Below are 25,969 nucleotides of genomic sequence, written 5' to 3' on the forward strand. Positions count from 1 at the left end.
TTTATTTGTATGCCCAAATTAGCTGAATTCCATAGTAGTGTTCATGTATCCGTATACTCAGACAGTTCCCCTGGGTGCTCAGCATCACCTTTACCATCTCTTAACAATTCATTGTCTATGGAGCAGCTTCAGGCTTTATCGCTTGAGTTTGAGTTTTACCTACTCTAGTTTTTTGAGTTGGGAGAGAGTTGGTCAAGTTCACTAATATTTTTGGTCAGTCTTGGATCTTAGAAATAATGAAAATTCAGAAAATTGGTGTAGTTCCCCTTTTTTATGTTATATCTCTTCAACCTTAATTGCTCTTCATTCACAGCTTTTACATGCTCTACTGTACTCACTCTGGGTTTAGCCCTGCATTTAGAGGTCGAATGTGTAATGCTGTCAAATAGTGACCTGCTCAAAATAGCCCTGCTTGGTGTTGCACTTCATTTAAATGTTTTTTTTTTGTTTTTGTCTGATGTGTGGGTTAGAGTTAATTATTACAGTGAGGATTTCTCCAGACCCCGAGGTGTGGCCAGCAATAGCAACCCCTCCCCCCTCTATCCCCACTGAACTCCAACTCACACATCAGACCAATTTTTTTTTAACCCTTTCACTGCCACAATACAGAAGGTTAACCTTTTCACTGCCACACGACAAAGGGTTAACCCTTTCACTACATCACTACAGAAAGTTAACCCTTGCACTACCACACTAGAGACGGTTAACCGTCTAGTGTGGTAGTGAAGGGGTTCACCTTCTGTAGCGTGGTAGTGAAAGGGTTAAACAAAGCGGGGCTCTTTTTGCCTAGAGGTTGCCGTTTGACGGCATTACAGATTTTTAAAGGAACACGTCAGAGTCAGACCAGAAGATGGATACCAATTCCCTCTCTGCATTCAGTAGAAAGCTATCCAGCTGCAAGATGGCCTAGCTTAGCACACACATGAATGGAAGCGGATATGGACCAGCTAGCCTAGCTGTAGCTGTTGGCCAAAAACACCTCCCAGAGTTTTAAGCTATGCTAGTGGTCCGTATCCTTCATTTGTGCTAAGATGGGCCGGATAGCCTTCTACTCAACCGCACCGAGAGGAAATTGGTATCCATCTTCTTGTCTGACTCTGGATAAGACGGTAAGCGCCTTTCCAATAACGTTGGCGTGTTCCTTTTAAAGTGTTATGTTGATATGTTTAATTTTCTTTAGTTTTTGTGTGTGATATGTGTGCACGTGAGTGCTGGAACTTATCTAACCTGTGTGTGTGTTCCAGAGCTGCTGGCTCCGTTGTGCGGTGGAGATGGGTACAGCCATCCTCCTCCCCTAGCCAGACTCCTCTCCCCCACGGCTGGGTTAGGTCCCACCCTGGCCCTCTCTCACCTCCAGACCTCCCCGCTCCTACACGCGCTGGTGGGCCAACACGTGCTGGCAGTCAGGCAGTTCAGCAAGGAACAGGTACCCCAGCAGGCTGAGAAACACACATACTGTACATGGACACATACTGTACACAGGCACGTACTGTATACTGTACACAGACACACATACTGTACACGGACACATACTGTACACAGGCATGTACTGTATACTGTACACAGACACATACTGTACACAGACACATCCTGTACACAGACACACATACTGTACACAGACACACATACTGTACGCAGACACGTACTGTATACTGTACACAGACACACATACTGTACACGGACACATACTGTACACAGGCACGTACTGTATACTGTACACAGACACACATACTGTACACGGACACATACTGTACACAGACACACATACTGTACGCAGACACGTACTGTATACTGTACACAGACACACGTACTGTACAGAGACGCACAGTAGGTAAAGCAGGAAGCAGGCTACCCGGACCTGCCAGGATTATCAGCCAAAATGCCTGTGACCAATAGTACTCCCGCCTCATAGTTGATTAATCGATTGGATTGGTCGTAGGAAGACTTTGTTAGTCAATTAGTAATTTTTAGTAAAAGGTGCAATAAATAAAAAATGTATGTAGTCATAAAAAAATTTATAATCTATAAAAGTATTGCTTTCCTGTCCAAAAAATATTGATTCATGAATAATCATTTAAAAAAAATGTGTGGGTCCAAAATGAATGTTGTTGTTGTACTACCCATAATGTTGAGTTATGGACGGTACCAATAAGAACCTAACATCAGGCATCGGAATGTGTTTTGTAACACCCATTTATTGGCTTGTATAGCAGGCACATTTTTACAATAAATTAAAAAAAGGGTTAGCAGAATAACATGCAAACACATTCTTATGATGCACACACCTCTGTTTGCCTATTCACTGTGCTGTCATTTAGGTTGCAGGCATTAGTATGGGTTGACACTAAAATATGATGCTTCCTGTTTTGTGATCCGTGACCGAGAATGTGCTTTACTCTTCTCTGTTGTTTTCAGATCTCCCACCTGTTCAACGTGGCCCACACGCTGAGGCTCCTGGTGCAGAAAGAGAGAAGTCTGGACATACTGAAGGTTGGGCATGTTGAAGTAGTGTGTGCCTGACTGCCTGTTTGTGTTTTCTATACGGGAACGATTTCCGTTTCTACTAGGGATGGGCACGAGTAATGTTTTCCCAGATCAAGTACTCTCATGAATTACTTGAGTAGTGATCGAGTACTCGATTATGCGAATCTATTTTTAGAACACCTAAAGAACATGGCAGCAATAAGAATGCACAGCGATGCTTAACACCATCAGTGCCGACCTTGTTTACCTTTTTACCCCGTTGAATGCCATCATCCACTTCAATGTTAGCGCTAAAAACGCCTAATCTATGTTTTAAATTATGGCTGTGTCTAATCTGCCCGTCGCTTATCAATGACTTGTTTGCAGTCAACATTGTCGAAACGGATTGTTTTTTAATCAATTCATATCCTTTTTATAGCATTTCGAAAAGCTATCGTTCTCTCAAAGATTTTCGGAAAATTGAAAGATGCCCCCATAAACGGCATTTATTGGAATATTCTCGAATACACTAGACACGTTGTCATTTGTCGGCCTATTTATGAATCATTTTCAAATAAACGCTAGATTATCGATAGTATATGTGTACTTACTTATGCATGCTATAGACGCGGGCTGAAAAATCTATTCTCTCGTTTCCTCAAGATCACACATACACACAGGGACACGCTGTTATCTCAGTGAATACAGCTCTGATTACCCCAAGACTGGTAATATATAGACTAGTCCTTACCTTAGATCAGATGTTCTCCAAAAAGATTATTCCAATTTCTGATCGCCATTCCAAATATCGATCGCCTTTATTGATTGATTATTGGCTGCTGTAAATATATATTCCAGGCTGCTTTCCGTCTCGCGATTTGATTTGATTTTTTTGTCTCGAACATAGAAACATAAAACGAGTTTAAAAAAACAAAGGTAAATAGTCAAAGACTATTTCCATACAATACGTTTTCGAGAAGGAACAGGGGGAAGTAAAACAACTTATCAAGCCCTGCCCCTTCCTTACAATATTTGACATTATAATTTAATAAAAATAAAAATAATATAAAAAATTAAATAAAAGTATTTTTTTTTATATATCCAAATGAGAAAAAATAATAGGCAGTCACATTACTGCTCAAGCTCCTCTCTCTTATGTGTCCATAAGTGCTTGTTTATAGCTACCTTTAAATGTATTGATATTTTTGCTTAATTTTATATTATATATTTGATATATATATTTGATCAGATACGACTTTGACAGGTGGTCCAAACTTAAAAACTCAGTACAGGCACGAGTATCAATAGTTAAGATGGATGTTTTACCTAGAATCAACTTCATTAACTCAATGTTACCGTTACCCCCTCCTGATGGTTACTGGAAAAAATTACACTCCACCGCATATACATTTATTTGGAATAACAAACCTCCACGAATAAAAAGATCCACTGCACAGAGAAACAAAGCCGACGGAGGTATGGCATTTCCAGACTTTTACCACTATTTTAAAGCGTACTCTTTAAGACCACTGACAACCTGGTTTGATTCCCAAGCATCTGTATCCTGGAGAAACTTAGAAGAAAATATAGTAGCACCACATAGACTGCAGGACATAGTATACACCATATTATCAATTAAGCAATGTGAATTGAAATTTGGCCCCCTTATTACACATGTGATCCGGATATGGCGTGAAACATTCTAACCAACATAAATGGCATAGTCATACTCCCCTATTCAATAACAATGCACTCCTTATTGGAAAACGACCTATAAGATACCCCAAATGGGAAAAGCAGGGCATACACACATTGGGAGATGTTTTCAACAAACAAGGTTTTTGTAGCTATCAAGATATACATCAAAAAAATTACCTCACCAGTTCCACATATTATTTTTACGCACAGTTATTGGATTGTTTGAAGGCTCATAGAGTCTTAAGGATACCAATTGAGCACCACAGATATCACAAATTCTTCTATGAAAGAGAGACATCGAGAGGCTTCGTATCTGATTTTTATCATCACTTACTAACGTCCTCGTATGGAATCCTCCCCCTAGACTCAGTCTGGAGGAGGGATATACCAGACTTGGAAATAGATTTTGATTGGCAAGAAGTCTGGGCAAACGTTCGAATTGCGTCACGTAACCCGGACCATCAACAAATTAATCTGAATTATATTCATAGGACATACCTGACTCCTATAAGATTGAACAGAATGGGACTTAAACAAGACTCCAGATGTTCCTTATGTACAAATGGGGATGAGGGTACATTTATGCACATGTATTGGGATTGCCCACCGGTTAAGATATTCTGGAAAGAAGTGTCTCAGCAATTATCAGAATTCTTATTTCTGAACATACCTGTACACCCCTCAGTTTGCAGCCCCTATACAGCTAAAGAGACTAGTTTTATCTGGTCTCACAGCTGCTAAAAAGCTGATGGCATCACGATGGTTTCAACCAGAAAAAATGTGCCGGAAGGTATGGGTTCTTACCTATCTCGATGTGATTTATCTAGAAATTTCTACAGCAAGAATTTTAGGTGTCAGTGAAACCAACATTGCAATCTGGTTAGAAGTGGTGGAGAGAATAAAAGCTAGCATATGAATTGTAGTGCCTGGTTAGAAACGAATGAAAATGGATGGATTATCCAAGTGGGGGTCCGGGGGGGGTGAGCGAGCAGGAGCATATTATGCATGTAGGGTATTAGATAGCAAGTATTAGGTATATATCTCGTATACTACATTTATAATGATTCAAATGGTGATTTCATTGGATGTTTACTGTTAATGCTTGTATGTCTAATTTGATGTTATGTTTAAAAGAAAATATATATATTTGATCAGATGGCTCGCCAGCACAATGGAGCCAGTTGGCTCCACCTCTACAGATCCCAGGTCAGTCTAATTGACTGACCTGCAGTTACACAGTCCCATCTGAGCTCCTTGAGGGGCTGCTGTACCAACGGGAGACTCGGTTGATGAAATATGAATTCAGATCGCTAATAAAAAAATCAAACCACTTTTTCTCGTCGTCGGCACTCAATGGGGGGCTGATAAAATGAGAATAGTCGTCGCTGGCATCCAAAGTGTTAATGCTTATTGTCAGTCAAAACAGTCAGTTACCATTTGTAATAATTACATTACCTCGACTGTCTGCAGCAGGTCTCTCCGCTCATGGAAACACAGATTTTTGGTACAGGGTGTGTTCTCTTTGGCTAGCAGTAGTAGCAGTGTTGTCTAGGCATGTAGCACAACCTTTACAGTTAGCTAGCCACAACGTTAGCATGTCTGTATCATTAGTCCACTGTCTGTATCAATAGTCTATGAACACTATGCAAAGTGGGCGACATGTTGTTGGCACAATTTGGAAATGTGCAAACACGAAGCACTGTTTTTATCTGTTTTAGCTAGCCGTATTCCAACGCAACAAACCTTTTGCAGTAACGTTATACCTCGCCAACTCTCTCAGGCTACCACTGTTGTCTTCGTGAAACAACTCACGCCTTGTGGGATTTCAGAGAGAGATTTCTGTTTGTGGCAAAAACAAGCACTTTTAGTGGACATACTTTGTAACCAATTTCGAGTAATCGATTACTTGCGCCCATCCCTAGTGCATACCACTGATAATACCACATGTAGTGTGGTAATCACAGTTTAATGTTATTAAAGGAACACTCCAACATTTTGGGAAATACATTTATTTACCATCATCCCCAGAGTCGGGACGAGAAGATTGATATCAGTTTCATCTCTGTGCGTCAGCTTTGGAGTTGTCTGCTGCCCCCTACTCAAATCAAATTTATTTCTAAGGCCCGACAACACACGTTAATGTCCCCATGGGCCGGACACGTCTTCTTTAAACAAGTCAAGAAGAAACATAACAATAAGTCAAGAACAAAACAAGAACACCATAAGGTCTAACAAATTTAAAATAAATGCAAAATAAATGAATGAATGCTTCCAGTCCTTGTGCTGTGCTAGGCTAGTGTGCACCTGGACCTCTTTCTCTCTGGGGCTACTGGACACACAGAAATTAAACCGATATCAATCTTCTTTTCTGAGAGATGGCAAATCCCAAAACCCTTTTAAGTAGTAAAAATGGACTAACCCTTTAAATATGAATTGATGTTAAATGTGTGTGCAGCTGGGGCAGTTGTATACTGCGCTGCTCCCAGATGTGAGCGTGTTGTGGAACTGTGTGTGAAGCAGGGTGTTGCTGGGGAAAAAAGCATCCATGCTCAGGAAACGTTTCCTTGGCGACTTAAAGAAATGTAAGCGCCCGTTTCTCCTCTGTCCAGGGCAAGGTGATGGCCTCCATGTTCTACGAGGTCAGCACGCGGACCAGCAGCTCGTTCTCCGCGGCCATGCAGCGGCTGGGCGGCTCGGTGGTCCACTTCTCTGAGGCCACGTCCTCCACGCAGAAGGGAGAGTCTCTGGCCGACTCCGTTCAGTCCATGAGCTGCTACGCTGACGTGCTGGTGCTCAGACACCCGACGCCTGGGGCTGTGGAGGTGAGAGGAGACGCCTAGTGGCCATATTGTTATGTCACTGCCACTTCTCATCTGCTATGAGAGGAGAGCCCATTGTCTGCTACAGTGGTTCTCAACCTTTTTAGCTCATGAATCCTAAAACCAGAGGGACGCCTGATCGTGAACCCTCAACATAGTCAAACATAGACCTTCAACGGTCAACGGTGGTGAACTTGGACCCCAAATAATATGAATGTTCTACTTTTCTGGCTATTTCACTGAGTTATGGAGGGCTTTAAACTTGAAATATGTATTATTTCACAGGTAAAAAGATATACCAAAGGTTATAATATGATGTATTTGTATTTTCTTTTTTTGCGACCCCGCCAAAATCATCCCGCGACCCCCTTGGAGGTCCTGACCCTCAGGTTGAGATCCTCTGGTGTACAAGGATCGACAAGAAGGCGTTTTGAGATGCTTTTTTGTATGGTACTTACCGTAATGCCTGCCTGTTTTATTTTTTTTTATAACTCTTTATTTTAAAATTTTTACATAAGCATACAGTTACATTAATAATAAGACAACCACCACCACAGGACAAACAGGACTCACAGGACAAGACGGTGTTGTATGGTGGGGGGGGGAGCGAGCTGTATTTGCTCTTGATATGTCAGGTCTGTTTTGATTGTGTCATGGCAGTCTTTAACCGTCTGACGGCTCATATGTTGTCCATTTCGACCAGCGTCTGTCGTATGTCTCGACCTTCAATCTCAGCAGGAATGTCATTTTTTCCATAGCGCTTATCTCCTCCACTATTCCCCTCCATGTCTCTTTGTCTGGAGCGGCTTCTTTGAGCCAGCTCCTTGTGATGGCCTTCTTACCAGCTATTGTCATGATTTTGAACAGGTACAAGTCTTCATTGTGTATGGTCTCCTCTGTGGTCAAACCCAGGTATATCAGCTGGGGTTCCATGGGGAATTCATAGCTAAGAATTCTGTACATTTCCTGTGTAACACTCTTCCAAAATGGTTGCACCTTATCACATAACCAAAATATGTGAGAGTGGTTGGCATTCATCTGTCCACACTGTCTCCAGCAGGGTTGTTGCCCTTTTAATTGTTTACTCTTAATTTGCGGTGTGATAAAAAAATCTCATCACATTTTTCCAACCGAATTCTCTCCATCCTCTAGAGCTAGTGGATGAGTGTTGTGTCTCACATATAGAATGCCGTCAAGATTTTTTTTTTTTATCTTTTTTTTCCTCCGATTTTCTCCCATCCCAATGTTAGTCGTTATGCCAATTCCCAATCCCCTTCCTGGTCGCTGCGCACCTACCCCCCACAGTCGGTCTGGGAGAGTGGAGGCTATCACGTGCTTCCTCCGACACACGTCTAGCCAATCAACCGCTTCTTTTCACCTGGCAGCGCGGACTCTCACTGAGAGGGTGTAACGTGTGGAAGGATCACACTACCCCCCTTAGATCCTATCCGCGCTGAGCAGGCGCCCCGACCGAACTGTAGGAGTCGCTGTTTACAACGACCTGGACCCACCCCGCCAGCTTTCCCACCCTCTAATACTGCCAATTGTATTAGTGTGAACGGCCAGCCAAGCTGGTGACACGCCGGGAGCTGGATTCAAACAGGCGAATCCAGCGTCTCCGGCGTTGGTGACTAACGCAATCTCCGCTACGCAGTGGAGGCTGCTGACAATTTTTAGGTGAAGCACAAATTATTATATTATATATTAAATTATATTTTTTTAAACATCCCCAACGCTGCAACACCCACATTCCTCCCAGGTGTCAGGCTCCTCATTCGCTTCCATTCATTTTGGGGACCATGTTTAAATATCATACTTCTGAAGTATAAACAAACTATACTGCTGTGACGATTTCAATAAAACGGACCATTCTGAGTCAATGGTATGCAAAACTGTACATTGGAATATCTTAACATGTATTTACCACCTTCTTCTGCACGAGGCCACAGATGGGTTTTATGTAACACAAGGACAATGTCAATGAATGAATGAAAACTTTATTTAATAGATTGCAGAATGGGTACAATACAGTACGGCTCAATACACACAATTGTTAACGGGATGCAGACCAGAGAAAGACTTTTGTCTTGTTTACATCAGGGTCCCCCATTTTCAATTCATCATAACATGACATACAGATAGACAGTACTGCTACATCTATATATGACATACAGAGATATAGACAGTACTGCTACATCCAGACATTTATGACATACCAGATCTACAAATATACATTACTGTTTTAAGAGTACAACACCTGTCATATAGACCTATAGCGTTGGAAACTCTGATTGAGGAGGAGGAGGAGGGGAGGAGAGAGGGAGGAGGAGGAGGGAGGGGGCCACGGCGGACCAAAAGAAATCGCTCGTTATACCACAGAAAGGCAGAACGCATACCAACGCAGAGAGAGAATACAGCCAATTAAATCATAATCAACACAGACCCGCCCCACACGGCTACTAAATATAAAAAAAATTTATTTCACTCACCATTGACGACGTTACTTCTTAGGAGGAAATAGTGTCCCTGTCGCTCCTTGTAAATTAAATCCATCGTTCGCTTTTTTTTTTTTTTTTTTTTTTTTTTTTTTATATTTTTGCACAAATCTTACAAATATTCAAAGATATATTTCAACAGCATAATATGCAAATTCCAAGATTTGTTTTTTTTTCTTTTTCGTATAGACATATAAAACATACAAAAGACATGGAAATTATAAAAAATACTTACAAAAAAAGACATTACTATATGTGCATATATAACCAAGATGCATATACGTTAATGCATATACATATATAATACAATATAAAGTATAGGTACCATCAGGTCAGATCCCATTTTTCACCTTCATCATTGATAATACTGAAACCCCACCTTAATCATTCATCCCCAGACCGTTCAGTCAGGTGTAGAAAACTGTCCCATACCTCAGCGAAGATATCCTCTCTTCCTGCGACTCTATATGTCACCCTTTCATATGATGCTGTCCGGAACATTAGTTCCATCCATTCTTTAAAAGTAATATCAACAGGTGATTTCCAATGTCGTACTACATCCTGATATCATGGCCATTCTATACCACATTCCCCGGTATTTAGGCAGTTTAATCCCTTTCGGTACTATACCCAAAACAGATATGGGCTATCACCAGTCAGCCTGTGCGACTGATTCCAAGTTTCCCTGGCAAACGCCATTAGAGGGTTCTTAAGAGGTATAGGTCTGTCTGATTGTGTCAGAAAGGATTCCAGAGACGAGGGATACACCATTTCCTCCTCTATCTTGACCCAAGCAGGTGCCTCCTCAGTCGAGTGATTCAATTTGGAGAGCTGGGAGAGCGAGAACGCATAGTGATACCAGTCTAGCTTAGGCAGGGATAAGCCGCCATTTTCCTTTGCTGCATACATTTTGGCCCAACCAAATAGTGGCCTTTTGCCCCCCCACAAATATACATTAATGACTTTGTCATACTGTTTGAGTAACTGGGTCGGGAGAGTCAGCGGCAGCATATATAGGATATAATTTAATTTGGGAGCCAATATCATTTTTACTACGTTTATCTTCCCCAGGAGGGACATATTCATCTTGGCCCAATTCTGGGTCAGAGCACTAATGTGTTCGATTATAGGGGCAATATTGGCTTGCATTAACTCTTTCAGACCTGGGATCAGCTTTATTCCTAGGTATATCAACCCTGACGGCATCCATCTGTATTGCCAGCCCCTCCTGATAGCAGGGGGACAACATTTAGAGAGAGGCATTGCTTCTGACTTGCTCCAGTTGATTGTGTATCCAGATATTTCGGAGAAGGACTCGATAATAGTTCCAATGACCCCAGCTGCTGTTTGGGGATTGCTGGATACCAATAAGATATCGTCCGCATATAAAAATTATTTATGTTCTACCTGCCCCGCTATTACCCCTTTGATGTCTTGATTAGTCCTTAGTGCGATAGCAAGTGGTTCGAGGAAGAGCGCAAACATTTGGGGAGAAAGCGGAGAACCTTGCCTCGTCCCCCGCCCTAGATTAAAGGGCGAGGATACGATCCCGTTGGTCAATACTGATGCCATCGGATTTGTGTATAACAGTTTTACCCACCCAGTAAACGATGGTCCGAACCCGAAGCGCTCTAGCGTGTGAAATAAGAATGCAAATTCCACCTTATCAAAGGCCTTTTCGGCGTCCAATGAGAAGGCCACTGTAGGTTCTGTATCATTCCTGACCTTCCACATTATGTGTAGGAGTCTGCGGATATTATCAGCTGAGTTTCTCCCCTTCACAAAGCCCACTTGATCTGAATGCACCAAAGTTGGTAGTACATCTTCTATTCTATTCGCAAGTATCTTTGCCAATACTTTTTCTTCCAAATTGCTCAGGGATATAGGCCTATAGTTTCCACAGTATTGAGGGTCTTTGCCCTTTTTCTGTAGTAACGTAATAGTGGCCGATCTCAAGCTAGTGGGCAATCCCCCTTTTAACAATGAATCTTGATATACTTTTAATAGTCTCGGAGCGATTATATCACTGAATTGTTTGTAGAAATCGGGAGTAAACCCGTCGTCTCCTGGTGCTTTACCCAATTTAAGGCTGTTGATTGGCGCGTGTATTTCCTCTATCGAGACCCCCCCCTCCATTGATTTTACTTGTTGTTTCGATAACGACGGTAATTTGATTTTGTCGAAGAACGCGTCCAGTTTTATCTGATCCACCGCCTTCTGTGGGGTATATAGATCCTGGTAGAAGCACCTGAAAACAGTATTAATTTCCTTTTTGTCTGTAATAATCTTGTCATCTTTATTACGAATTGAGGATATAATATTTTGATTTTGCATTTGTTTAACCCGATTCGCTAGTATTTTACCCGCTCTCTCCCCTTGTTCATAATATCTTTGGTTGGTCCTAAATAACGCATATTCAGCCTTCTTTTGATATATGTTGTTCAATTCGTATTTGGATTTGTTTAGGTTTCTCCACGTTTCTGGGTCTGGTCTCTGACTGTGCTGTTTCGAGAGTATTTTAATTTCCTCATCTAACGCTGTCATTTTTTGTTTCTCTGCCCTTTTTAGTATTGCACCGTATTGTATGAGTCGTCCTCTCATGTAAGCTTTACATGTGTCCCACATTATGCCACTATCATCTATTGACCCTTCATTAAGTTCCCAGAATTCCTTAAATATAGTTCTAATGTATGCACACGATCCTTCATCATTTAACATCAGGTTATTGAATCGCCATCTCCAAGATCGTTGCCCTTCCTCCATGGATGTGATCACTAAATCAACCGGAGCATGGTCAGATATTACAATGTTCCCTATCCCAGTATCTGCTATTTGTTCTACCAGTGCGCTAGAGATCAGGAAATAATTTATTCTAGAGTATGAGGAATGCGGGTGAGAGTAAAACGTGTAGTCTCTTTCCTGTGGGTTCATAACCCTCCAAATATCCACTAGACCCAATTCCTCTATCAGTACACCAACCGCCAGTCTCCCTGCGTTGTCAGCGGTCCTGGGTTGATACGATTTGTCCATTAAGGTGTTTCCAACCAGGTTGAAGTCCCCCCCTATGATTACGTTGCTATTCCCTATTTTCCTGATCACCTCACATACTTCATGGAAAAAGTCTGAGGACGACCCGTTGGGCGCATATATATTAGCTAAGGTAGTCCTCTGTCCCTCTAAATCAGCATCCAGTATAACCCATCTTCCCTCATCATGTGAGAAACTATTGTGCACCTTTACGTCTATGTTTTTTCTCACCACTATTGCCACCCCCCTCTTCCTAGAAGAGAACGTACTATAGAATATTTGTCCCACCCAATCCCTCTTAAGCTTGGCCGACTCCTCCTCATCCAGGTGCGATTCCTGAATTAGTGCAATATCCGTCTTTTTTTGTTTCAAGAACGTCAGTATCTTTTTTCTCTTAATGGGATGATGACATCCGTCTATATTCCACGATACTATTTTAATCAGCCCCATATTCCTCGTAATGTATCTCCCCTGTGCAATCCAGGACGTAGTACCTCTATGTCTGGGGCGCAATCTCCCACATTTCTATATCTAGAACCTGAGACTGTGAAGATATATATACAATAGTATAGTACACAATGAAATAAAAAAGAACACATAAAAACATAAATACATTTCCCCCCCCCCACATTTACCCAAGCTACGTTTGATAGGACCCCAGATAGAACAATTGTACCGAGGGTGAGATCGATACTCACCCGTGCACCTTGGTCCCCCTCGACTAACAGAGGAGTGCATATGGCACAAGGCAGGTTGCCCAAAACTGTGCCCCTACTATTTTGTATACCCTGATGTAACGTATGGCTCACACTGTAATCTATATACAGTGCGATCAATTCAACTGAACTTGTCAAAACTGTAACGTTTTTTTTTTTTTTTTTTTTCTTCCAACAATTAACATTTGTATACCTCTTAGATATATATTGGTACATTGTAACTTCTATGACATAGCCATAATGGACTGTGGTTCATTTCGTTATACTTTTTCTTTATCCATCCGGGATATTTCCCCTCCCACATTTTTAGCATACTCTCCTATTCATTGCCCTCTATTCTCATTTCACATCTTTCTTTTCTTTTTTTTTTTTTTCTTTTTTATATACATATTGGTATTTTGTGATGTTATTTATTCTATGACGATGCCCCTGTGACTTATCTGTATCCATGCGCTTCATGAACTTTATCTTAACACTTTAACTGCCGGAGGTTAAATTCATGACCATGCATGGGTTGCCAGCTCTATTTGTCTATGGAGAAGTTCCCCTTCTTTGCAGGGCTATAACTTTTTAGATTATATTGCTAGATTGCCCAAATGCATTATATTGATGATGAAATACAGTTTGATGGCAATCGGCGCGATATAAAAAATTCCAACTGGCCATGGTTCTAGAAGTTACTACACGTCATCTGATGTTGACCGGATGGCCGAGGGGGCGTTTATAATTCCGTGGGCAGCGTTATACCATTCATCTAATGTGGGTCATATGTTCATCAGATCAGTTAGTATAGAAGACATTGAAAAATAACGCTGAATCTTACCGTATCTTCCTCGCGCCGTTGGGCGATGAGCGTGGAGTATACATTTTCCTATTATGGGATGTTGAAATACCCGGTCCATTTCCAGGTTGTATAATGGTATATACTAGGGATGCCCCGATCACGTTTTTTGCCACCGATACCGATCACCGATCGTCGTGAGCCATATCGGCCGATACCGATCCGATACCCATCGTTTTTGATTAAAAAGAAATTAAAAATTATTTTATATAAAGTTTTTTTTTTTTTTTTTTTTTTTTTTTATATAAAATACGCAAAGTCAAAATGCTCGCTATCTGCAAACAGCTCCACTGTCTGTGTGTACTCTAGTAGCCCAGCTCCAAAAAGGATTCTCCGGCGCTGCAGCGGGACCCTATTGGTAACGTTATGCTTTGGTCATTTCACATTCAGCAAGCCCTCAGCTCGAATACGCATTAAATCAATGTTATAAGACATTGATATCAAGAGCTATCTGTAGCTACTGCTAGCCGGCTAGATGACGTTAAGACAGAACTTTAGTTCAATGGGACATTTCGTTTTGAACAGTAAACTAACGTCAGCTAACGCAAGCTAACGCAAGCTACCGGAGGTATGAACATGGACTACTAGATTTTCTGGATCATTTGTTGATATCAGGAGCTATCGGTAGCTAGCCGGCTAAATACCGTTAGACAATGCCTACTAAACGTGAATAGTTGACTGGGTAATTTTGTTTAAACAGTAACGATAGCTAGGTAGCTAACGTTAGCGCAGGTCGAATGCACTACAGACTCGAGCAGAGGAGCCGCACCTCTTTGTTTACAAACTCTACACGGGGGCGGGCGGGGCTAGGGAGGAGGAGCAGTTTGCAGGTCCTGTGCGTCTGAGACTAGCGAGTGAGATATCTACTTGATCAGTTTCCGCGATCGGCGAATATGACTCATTATCGGAATTCCCCGATCGCATATTTATACTGATTATCGGCCGATAACGATCGGTGGCCAATCGATCGGGGCATCCCTAGTATATACGTCCAAATCATGTTGTTTATCGAGTTATTGGCAACGGATCGCTATGTATTGTGACGAGCTAGAGTGCCGGGACCTATACCGAGTGCCTGGAAGTAATATGGGTGAACAGCACATCGTCCAAGTAACTTCCTGTTTGGCGATTGCGCCGATCGGCCACCAGATGGCGCTCTTGAACCGCTAGAGGGTTCAGTGGGGCTTTTTGGTGGGTCTCAGGCCAGCGGATGGGAAATATGAATCCGATCACAGATTTTTGAAATATTGATATCAAAGACGAGTTACGGCATCTTCGGCAACTTGAGCATGGCGGGGAAGGACGCCTAAACACGTCTTTCGGCACTTGAAGTGTTAATTGTCCGCCTCCGACTGTCCCCGTCTGAATCCCTGTAGTTTCTCCCGGTATCCGTGATGTCTATTGTCCTGCCGTGCGGGGCCTTCAGTCCCCGTCGCCTGCATGTCGTCCCCCGGTCCCCGTTTTCTTCCCACTGTCTGCCAGGCAGACAGCCGCAGTATCTCCTCTCGATCCGGGTCGGTAGTCGGGTTCACCACGGTGATCTTGAATCCACGTTTTGCCATATCCGCCGTCGCCTCCGCTGCGCTCTGGTACAGGCGGGTGCCATCCTCGTAGAATACCCTCATCTTTGCTGGATACGGTGTCTGGAACTTGAGATTCTTCTCCCTCATTATTCTCTTGGCCTCGGCATATTCTCCTCGCTTCTTCAGTATTTCAGTGGGGAAGTCATGGTCGACATAGAAGCGTTCGTTGTCACATGAGACGTTTTTCTTCTGCCACGTTCGGTGTATTATCTCTTCCTTCATTTTGTAACTCCCAAACTTAACCACGATTGACCGTGGCTTCAGCTGCGGGTTGTTAGGCCTTGGGGCCAATGCCCGGTGTGCTCGTTCGATACGAAGGTCCATGTCATGAGGCAGGCCGAGTGCGTCCTTAAACAGGCCGTCTAGAAATCCATGCATGTCCTTTCCCTCTTTCTCCTCTGGGATACCATACACCCGCAGGTTCTCTCTCCTCGTTCTGCCCTCTTGGTTGAGCAGTTTAGCCTCCATGTCGGCCTGCCTCTGTATCAGTTTCTTGATTAAAACCGTCGCCGCATCGAGCACATTTTCATTTTCTCCGATTCTCCCCTCCGTTTCACCGAGCCTGTTGTTCATTCTGTTCATATCATTCTTTATTTCCCGAAATTGACGCTCATTGTCTTTTCTGAAGTCTTTGAGCTCCTTGTATATGTTCAACAGCGTGGCCTCTCGTTCACAGTCATCGTCGCCATCTTTTCCTCCCGTTACGTCGTCATTCTCTGCCATTCCGTCGTCCTTTTCAGTTGTAATTCTCTCTCTCTCTCTCTCTCTCTCTCTCTCTCTCTCTCTCTCTCTCTCTCTCTCTCTCTCTCTCTCTCTCTCTCTCTCTCTCTCTCTCCATCCATCTCTCCCTCTCTGAGACTACTTCTGTGTGTGTGTAACCAAATGCATACCTACATGTATGACCTATATCTATCTAATACTTTTGGATATGAGCATTCTTTTCAATAAGTATGGAAGCCTGAACACAGAATGACACCAGTATCACTGACTACCACGGCAAGCCTATAGAAAATTATTCTATTTAATAATAATAATAATTATTATTATTATAAATGTCTTTCTTTCTTTCTTTCTATTATATTACTATTATATATCTATCTAAATATCTAAACCTCTGTCTATCTAGTGTGTGTATATGCATGGCATCAAATCAAAGTGTGTGTTGCCTGTATTGATCAGTCACACTATACCCCCATTCAGCTGTAATTGTTCCCTGCTGGGCCTTTGTTTCATGGTGTGAATTAGTCATTGAAATTAACATTGACATCACATTGAATTCTGGGAAGGAGTGTAGTTCCCTTATCATTAGCTGAATTCACTGAATTCTCTTCAGAGGCTCCTGCTGCAAATAGGTAATGACTGTACCAGAATGTTTGATAGGACATTGATTGAAAACTATCGTCTCAAATTTGACAATTGATGGCTTATTTTGAAGGTATGAATCTGTAATTTTATATTATGTAACAAAAAAAAAGGGGGAAATTCTCAGGAGGAGGAGCTATTTAGGTTAGACTCCTAAGGGTGTTAATAAATGTTTTCCGGGGCTATATCATTTTGCTGTCGGGGAGCTCGCGAGTTAAGCAGCCATGTTCTTCCGCGGTCAAACCGGAAGTCCCTTCGCTCTTTTCTGATGAAACGTTCAATGACCTCCTCTGCAGTTGCAAATCCAGCAATGCAACAAACGGCAGTCTTTTGTGATCTAATCGATCCTTAATTTGCGTGAGGATGCTGTCGAAATCCACTAAACATTGTTCTGTTGATGCGTGACACACGTTGCATTTTCGGGACTCCGACTCCGACAGGTGGTCACTCAGACAGTCACCCAAGCGATTCACCCAAATAAAGTTTTCATTCATTCATTAATTTGCTGTCTCGTTTAGGGCTGCAACTAATGACTAATTTGGTAGTCGACTAATCTGCCGATTATTTTTTCGATTAGTCGACTAATCGAAAACCAATGTAAACAACAAAAAAAAAAAAAAATTTAATTACCTATCTTTGTGAAAGTGGCTTCTCAGCTCTGGTCCAGCTGAAGACAGAGCAGAGGAACAGATTGGACATTGAGCATGACCTCAGAGTTGCTTGTCTACCATCACCCCAGACTTTGAGACTCTTGTCAGGACCAAACAACAACATCATAACATTTGTCCTGGAAAATTTTATTGGATGATGTGTAATAAAATTTAACTATTGAGCACAGAATTAACATGAGTTTATAAAAACCCTTTACATGTGAACCGCTTTTACTGTAGATAGAAATGGATGATCCCATGTTGTAGAGCATGCTCTTGGCATCCTATATGGTATATAGGCCCTTGGCATCTACAGTGAAACTTGAGTGAAACTTCTTATGCAAGTTTATCCTCAAATGTAAGTAGCTGTGTTTTAACTGTGTGTTAAACCTGGGTTTATCAACGTTGGTTAGTAAGCAGTGCAATCTTGCTAACTAGCTAGCCAAGATTGCGTTCGTCACCAACGCCGGAGATGCTGGATTCGCGTGTTCGAATCCAGCTCCCGGCGTTGTCACCAGCTTGGCTGGCCGTTCACACTAATACAATTGGCAGTATTAGAGGGTGGGAAAGCTGGCGGGTGGATCCTGGGCGTTGTGGACAGCGACCCCTTCAGTTCGGTCGGGGCACCTGCTCAGCGAGGGTAGGATCTGGAGAGAGGTAGTGCGGCCTCCCACACATTACACTCTCCCAGTGAGAATCTGCACGGCCAGGCTGGCCTGCCGGCTGGCTGCACATGCGTCGGAGGAAAGCATGTGACAGTCTCCGGTCTCTCGGACCAACAGTAGGGGAAAGTGCGCAACAACCAGGAAGGGTGGGATGGGAGAAAAATCGGAAAAAGAAGGAGGGGGAAAAAGATAAAAAAAAAAAAAAAAAACTGGCTAGCCAACGTTGGCTCTCATAACGAGCCAGTTAGCCAGCGCCAGGTATAGTAGCTAGCCAACGTTAGCTCTCATAACGAGCCAGTTAGCCAGCGCCAGGTACAGTAGCTAGCCAACGTTAGCTCTCATAACGAGTCAGTTAGCCAGCACCAGGTACAGTAGCTAGCCAACGTTAGCTCTCATAACGAGCCAGTTAGCCAGCGCCAGGTACAGTAGCTAGCCAACGTTAGCTCTCATAACGAGCCAGTTAGCCATCGCCAGGTACAGTAGCTAGCCAACGTTAGCTCTCATAACGAGCCAGTTAGCCAGCGCCAGGTACAGTAGCTAGCCAACGTTAGCTCTCATAACGAGCCAGTTAGCCAGCGCCAGGTACAGTAGCTACCAACGTTAACTCTCATAACGATAGCCAGTTAGCCAGCGCCGGGTACAGTAGCTAGCCAACGTTAGCTCTCATAACGAGCCAGTTAGCCAGGAAGAGAAGAGGCCGCGAAGATGGAAGAGGAGGATGACAGAGGAAAAGGGAGAACAGTGGAGAGGAGTTGAGAAGAGTAGGAATGAATGAATGAATGAGAACTTTATTTAACAGATTGCAGAATGGGTACAATACAGTACGGCTCAATACATACAATTGTTAAGGGGATGCAGACCTGAGAAAGACGTTTGTCTTGTTTCCATCAGGGTCCCCCATTTTCAATTCATATAGACATTTATGACATACACAACATGCATGACATTTATGGCATAGGGACATATAGGTATTTAGTACTGATACATTTGTGACATAAGCGGTATTCAAATATACAGTACTGTTACCCCTAGATCCTGACAGAGTATATACATATGATGGGGAGGGGACTGTACATTAGGAGGGGGTGGGTGGGTGGGAGGGAAATATACATACGGCGGGGAGGGAATATATACATGCGGTGGGGAGGAGACTGTCTATTAGGAGGTGGTGGGGGTTTTGGGCATTTACGGAAGAGAAGACCGGAGCGGACACGAGTGGAGGTGTGGAGAGAAGAGGACAGGATGAGATAGGAGAGGAGTGGAAGAGAGAACATATATCAATCCCAGTGCTCATGTGTTCCAGTTCAATAAATTGTTGTTCATCTACAGCTTGTTGCATTGATATTATCAATAAGACATAATCTCTAAGAATTTACAATGTAGACTTGACTGGCACATCTTTTAAATCAAGTAAGTAGTCGGGTGTCCTAGGGGGTTGTGTGTGTGAGGGGGAGGGGGGCGCGGATGAGGGTGGAAAACTTCAGGGGCCTATAGATCATCACTTAATATGGTACCTGGAAAATCAGGAGGTAGTATGGAAAAAATTTCAAGGCAAGCGTGGGAACCCTGTCTGACTGCGTGCTGGCGGCCTGCTGCTGGTTGTTTAAGCTAGCGTGAGCGTTAGCTTCGGTATCGGGTCCTTTTGTCGTCTCGTTTTCCTAATTATTGAATGTTTTTTTCCTTTCTTTCCGGTTCTTCCCTTTCTTTCTGTCTTGGTTGAATGTTTTCTTTGAATTCTTGAGTGTTTGAAATTCACGTTGCCCGGGAGCTCGGCTTCTTATGCGTCTGTGCCCTCTACTGGCATACCGGAAGTCTAATGCCTGCCTGTTTAATGCAGTAATTGAACCCTTGCATTGAATAACCATATAAGTCTGTTTTTTTTATTCGTTTCTATGTATTTGCAGTTTTAAAATCAATCTGAATGATTTCAAAAGTGTGAATGTGATGCATCACAAGAAAGTACTCAACCTCTACTGTCTAACTATGAATTAACACAATACTCTTAACTCTCTCTCCCTCATTTGTATACTGTAATTTTATATAGCAATTGATTTTATTTGACTTAACACTGTGCAATAGTGCTCACCATTTATTTATTTATTCATTGGAACTTTTCTTTTTAAACTTCAGCGCTGACCTTCATTGTTTGTTTGTTGTATTGGTTGTCCTTTTTATCGCTTTTATTGTCTGTAAACTGACTGAGCTACTGGATACCTGAATTTCCCCAAGGGGATTAATAAAGTATCTATCGATCGACATTGGTCCCGTATGTTTAACCCTTCTGTCTCCCATCCAGACCGCAGCACGTCACTGCCGTAAGCCGGTAATCAACGCAGGAGACGGGGTGGGAGAGCACCCAACACAGGCCCTGTTGGACGTCTTTACCATCCGAGAGGAGCTGGGCACAGTCAACGGCATGACCGTAAGTTATCTACTGTAGGGACGGTCAACGGCATGACCGTAAGTTATCTACTGTAGGGACGCTCAACAACACGACTAAGTTATCTACCGTAGGGATGGTCAACAACACGACTAAGTTAACTACCGTAGGGATGGTCAACAACATGACTAAGTTAACTACCGTAGGGATGGTCAACAACACGACTAAGTTAACTACCGTAGGGATGGTCAACAACATGACTAAGTTAACTACCGTAGGGATGGTCAACAACACGACTAAGTTAACTACCGTAGGGATGGTCAACAACATGACTAAGTTAACTACCGTAGGGATGGTCAACAACATGACTAAGTTAACTACCGTAGGGATGGTTAACAACATGACTAAGTTAACTACTGTTAGATCCTGATCAAACTGGCCAGTATCACGTCTTCGTTTGTTTGGCTCTCCATCCAATTCCTCTGCGTTGTGTCATTTTAATGGTCCTGACGTCTCAGATACTGGCTGATAAGATCCTTATCTCACCCCGTTAGTACAATCCGCAAACCATAATAATTCTCCACCTCCGTAAGAATTCGACACTCCGACACCGTGAAATACCTTATGAGGAAAAGCGTTGTTTTATTGCTATAAACAGAAACCTCAGCTCAGATGTTAACAGATTGTATTGTCCTTGAAGAGTCTATTCTAATGATCTTTTGGTGTGTTCATCTATCGTCCTTTTGTTATTCAGTCCAATAGTGTTCAGGCCTGGTCTTTAGCCTAACCCTCCTCGCGTTAGCCGAAGCTAATGATGATGTGGCATTCTTCCTCCCCCCCCCCCCCCCTCTCAATGAGAGGAGAGAGTGTCTTCTGTGTGATCTCAGTCCTACTCGCTCTTGGTCAGATTCTAGTCTGCCTTACACCCGGAAACACCGTTCGACTTATAGATCTTCGTCGTAGAAATGACGGCCCACCCCTTTCTGGTTGTCATGTGCCGCGTTGTCATGACAACTGCGTTAATAACCTTTCACACCATTAAACGTTTCATTCACTGTTGCATTAAAGAGGTCACCCCTCTCCCTCGCTCTGTACCGCTCCGTTATCTCTGTTCTTACAAGGAATGCAAAACAAAACACTGACGCGGCCTGTGCCTGTGAAACCACTGGTTCCACCACCGTCAATATCATCCTGTGATGATGATGATATTACCCTCTTAAAGCGTCTCTTTATATCAGTTTATAACCAAATATACATTGAAAAAACCACCATTTTCTCTCACTACCGTAGGGACTGTCAACAGCATGACCATAAGTAAACTACCGTAGGGATGGTCAAACAGCATGACCATAAGTCAACTACCGTAGGGACAGTCAACAACATGACCATAAGTTAATGGGATGTGGATTGTGCTGTACGTCAGGACGTCAGATGTGTCTTGGTTGTGTTTTTTCAGATCACCATGGTGGGGGATCTGAAGCACGGCCGAACGGTCCATTCCCTGGCCAGAATGCTGACGCAGTACCGCATCACGCTGCGCTACGTGGCCCCCAAGAACCTCCACATGCCGGCTGAGATCATCAACTATGTGGCCTCCAAGGGAATCAAACAGGTGGGAGCAGCTTTGGTCATAGAACCACTGAGGTGCAGTGGATGTTGCTATGCATAATATCATTCATGAACGCTTGTTCATTTAAACATTTTAAATTCCTCTTCATGACTGTATGTGATCTCCCATTTTCGCACTCCTCTTACATCTCATAGTAGGACAGTGATCACTAATACCTAGATCAAAAACACCAGTGCCTACAATTATGGTCAATTTCGTTGGAAAATACAAGATCGATTAGTGTGGATTTTGAGCAGTCTTTCAAGTTTGGTCTGTCTAGTCTGTTCTGTTATCATCTGGGTTCGGTTTAGGTTACCACTGACTTCCTTTAGGTTATCCGAGTTACTATTTAGCCAGTTCAAGTTGAAATCTCCCACAGCCACAGCCAATAGTTCAGAATCAGAAAAACAAGAAATTAAGTTTGCTACAGGTTGTCTACGGTCTCAGTGCCAGCAGCTGGGGGTCTATATACACACCTATTGCAACCATTGAGCATATAGTTGGATGGATCATTAGTTTTACTGAACAGCATAGAGTTGGATCATTAGTTTTACTGAACAGCATAGAGTTGGATCATTAGTTTTACTGAACAGCATAGAGTTGGATCATGTGTTTTATTGAACAGCGTAGTCGCATCATTAGTTTGGGGTCATTGGACATCGAGATGGAATCAATTGTTCTTTTATCTTTTGATTTGTCAAAAACATGATATTGGGTTTTAGTGTCTTGAGAAGTTATCTTGATACTAGTATCCGTAACGGTGTTTCCCTAATGTCAAATATAATGTGTGTGTGTTTGTAGGAGGAGTTTGAGAGCATCGAGGAGGCCCTGCCTGAGACGGATGTCCTGTACATGACCAGGATCCAGAAGGAGAGGTTCTCCTCCGAGGAGGAGTACAAAGCTGTAAGCAACCACACATTTTTTATTTAAATCATCAGTTACAGATCGGGGTCCTGGATATGTTTTTCTGTCTGTGTTAGGGCTGCATATGGTCAGAATATGATATCACAATATTTGTCTTGTTTTCTGTCGGCATAACTATATTTGATGGTATTTCCTTTTTTTTTTCCCCAGTGAAAATTACAGCATGATTTAACATCCTTCTTTGCAATACAATATATATATATTTACCGTAATTCCTCTAATAGTAACCCCGGCTTGTATTTGTTTCAACTGTAGCGGGTACCAGGCTTGTATTAGGAGGAGGCCTGTATAAGAGGGAGGCCTATATTTCAAATTTTCAAACGGATCATAATGAATAAATCAACATTTTGTGTCAGTTTGAACCCAGTAAAATGTACTGGGTTCATTTATTGAAACCAAGTACTGTATGAAATAGTAAACAGTGCAATTACAGGTGGTCACTGGTCATTTCAACGTTTTCAAAGTGAAATCAAGTAACTAGCTCAGTATGCAGCTCAGTATATTAGTAACCCGGCTTGTATTAGGAGGCCGGCTTATAATTGCTTAGCTCAAGAGCGCACCCGGCCATTAATAGAGACCCGGCTTGTATTTGAGACCCGGTTACTATTAAAGGAATTACGGTATTTTCTTTTTTTTCTCTACACAATACAAAAGGGTATATTTTAATATATTTGTATCCCAAAATCTTCATAATACTGCTGCAAGGAACAATGTTCATGACGGTATACCTTCATATTTATTATAAAATGGGTAGCTCAAATCAAGCAATCTGATTGGTTCATAGCCACGGTATATGAGACCATATACCACAGCTATGACGTCTGATTCCTTTCCACAGTTCAGTATCACTCCCGTGTCTGAAAACAAGTCAGCCGGCAACGACATAGAAGATTCTTGCTTCTGGCACAGCGCAATTAAAACACACCTGTCCACAGTCAAACACCCCTGTACCAGCAAAGAGGAGCGCTAACATAACTGAACACTACAACAAAGAGGAGAGATAACATAACTGAACACTATTCAACAAAGAGGAGAGCTAACATAACTGAACACTACAACAAAGAGGAGAGCTAACATAACTGAACACTACAACAAAGAGGAGAGCTAACATAACTGAACACTACAACAAAGAGCAGAGCTAACATAACAACTAGGGATGCTCGATATTGGCTTTTTTACCTATACCGATATTGTCCAACTCTTAATTTCCGATACCGATATCAACCTATATCACATTTGAATGCCTATCGGCCGATAATATCGGTAGGCAGATAATATCGGCCATCCCTAATAACAACACTACAACAAAGAGGAGAGCGAACATAACTGAACACTACTTCAACAAAGAGCAGAGCTAACATAACTGAACACTACTTCAACAAAGAGCAGAGCTAACATAACTGAACACTACAACAAAGAGGAGAGCTAACGTAACTGAAAACTACAACAAAGAGGAGAGCTAACATAACTGAACACTACTTCAACAAAGAGCAGAGCTAACATAACTGAACACTACAACAAAGAGGAGAGCTAACGTAACTGAAAACTACAACAAAGAGGAGAGCTAACATAACTGAACACTACTTCAACAAAGAGGAAAGCTAACATAACTGAACACTACAACAAAGAGGAGAGCTAACATAACTGAACACTACTTCAACACAGGAGAGCTAACATAACTGAACACTATTCAACAAAGAGGAGAGCTAACATAATACTACTTCAACAAAGAGGAAAGCTAACATAATTGAGCACTACTTCAACAAAGAGGAGAGTTAACATAACTGAACACTTCAACAAAGAGGAGAGTTAACATAACTGAACACTTCAACAAAGAGGAGAGCTAACATAACTGAACACTTCAACACTTCAACAAAGATGAGAGCTAACATAACTGAACACTACTTCAACAAAGAGGAGCTAACATAACGTAAGGTTATCCTATAACCCTAGTTATATTAATACTGGCTGAGCGTCTCTCTCTGCCTACTGAGATATTACATTATCTCCAGTACCTACTGTACTCTGGGAAACAAAATCAAATGCACCCACTTGCGCGTGACCACGCCACTCCCATGCGTGACTCTATATTACACCGGAAGTGGTCACGCCTCACCCTTCCAAGTTCGAATTCCATATGCGGAAAACATCCAAGGGACCTCAGGGTGCTGAAGAGCGAGACGCTCAGCCTGTATTAATATAACTAGGGTTATAGGATAACCTTACGTTATATACCATACTGGCCAATCGCGTCTCGCTCTGCCTACTGAGATAAAGGGCAGAGCGGACGCGTGGCCACGTCATATGCACCCCCTGAGGGCCCGTAAGCCCCTGCCAGGGAGGAGGGGAGTCCCGTCCACCCGCCCGTCGTAATGAAGGGGGGGAAGCAGTCAACTACAACCAAAGTGCGAAAAAGGGGGACCCAGGCACCCCCGAACGCACAGCGCAAGCGGGACCACGTGTGACACAGCACCCCGCGGCCCACACACTCCCGCTAGCCCACGTGATGGCAGGATGCAGGAGAGGTCCCGGACCTCAGGACTGCCTGGGAGACGGAACCCCCAGTCATGTCCATGAGGCAAAACCTAACAAAAGGACCCGGGGAGGACCAGGAGGCCGCAGCACAGATGTCCTCCACCGAGGCCCAAGTGGAGTGCGCCCTGACGCCCCCGGGGGGAACCTGTCCAGCCAACGTGTAGCAAAGGGCAATGCCCTCGCACAACCAATGTAACAGGCG

At 42.8% G+C, this 25,969-nt stretch overlaps 1 protein-coding gene across 1 annotated transcript in view; it reads left to right on the plus strand.

The window, feature by feature from the left end:
* cad (carbamoyl-phosphate synthetase 2, aspartate transcarbamylase, and dihydroorotase) overlaps positions 1-25,969 on the plus strand; it is a 192,844-nt gene that overhangs the window by 147,819 nt on the left and 19,056 nt on the right. The window contains exons 38-43 of the mRNA XM_084315379.1: positions 1,245-1,426; positions 2,416-2,490; positions 6,771-6,983; positions 20,616-20,741; positions 22,156-22,311; positions 23,110-23,211. Of these exons, the coding sequence (XP_084171505.1) occupies positions 1,245-1,426; positions 2,416-2,490; positions 6,771-6,983; positions 20,616-20,741; positions 22,156-22,311; positions 23,110-23,211 (854 nt within the window). The remainder of the gene's footprint in view (positions 1-1,244; positions 1,427-2,415; positions 2,491-6,770; positions 6,984-20,615; positions 20,742-22,155; positions 22,312-23,109; positions 23,212-25,969) is intronic.

The sequence above is a fragment of the Notolepis coatsorum genome (genome assembly GCF_963971535.1).
Source record: "Notolepis coatsorum genome assembly, chromosome: 5".
NCBI classification, from domain to species: Eukaryota; Metazoa; Chordata; class Actinopteri; order Aulopiformes; family Paralepididae; genus Notolepis; species Notolepis coatsorum.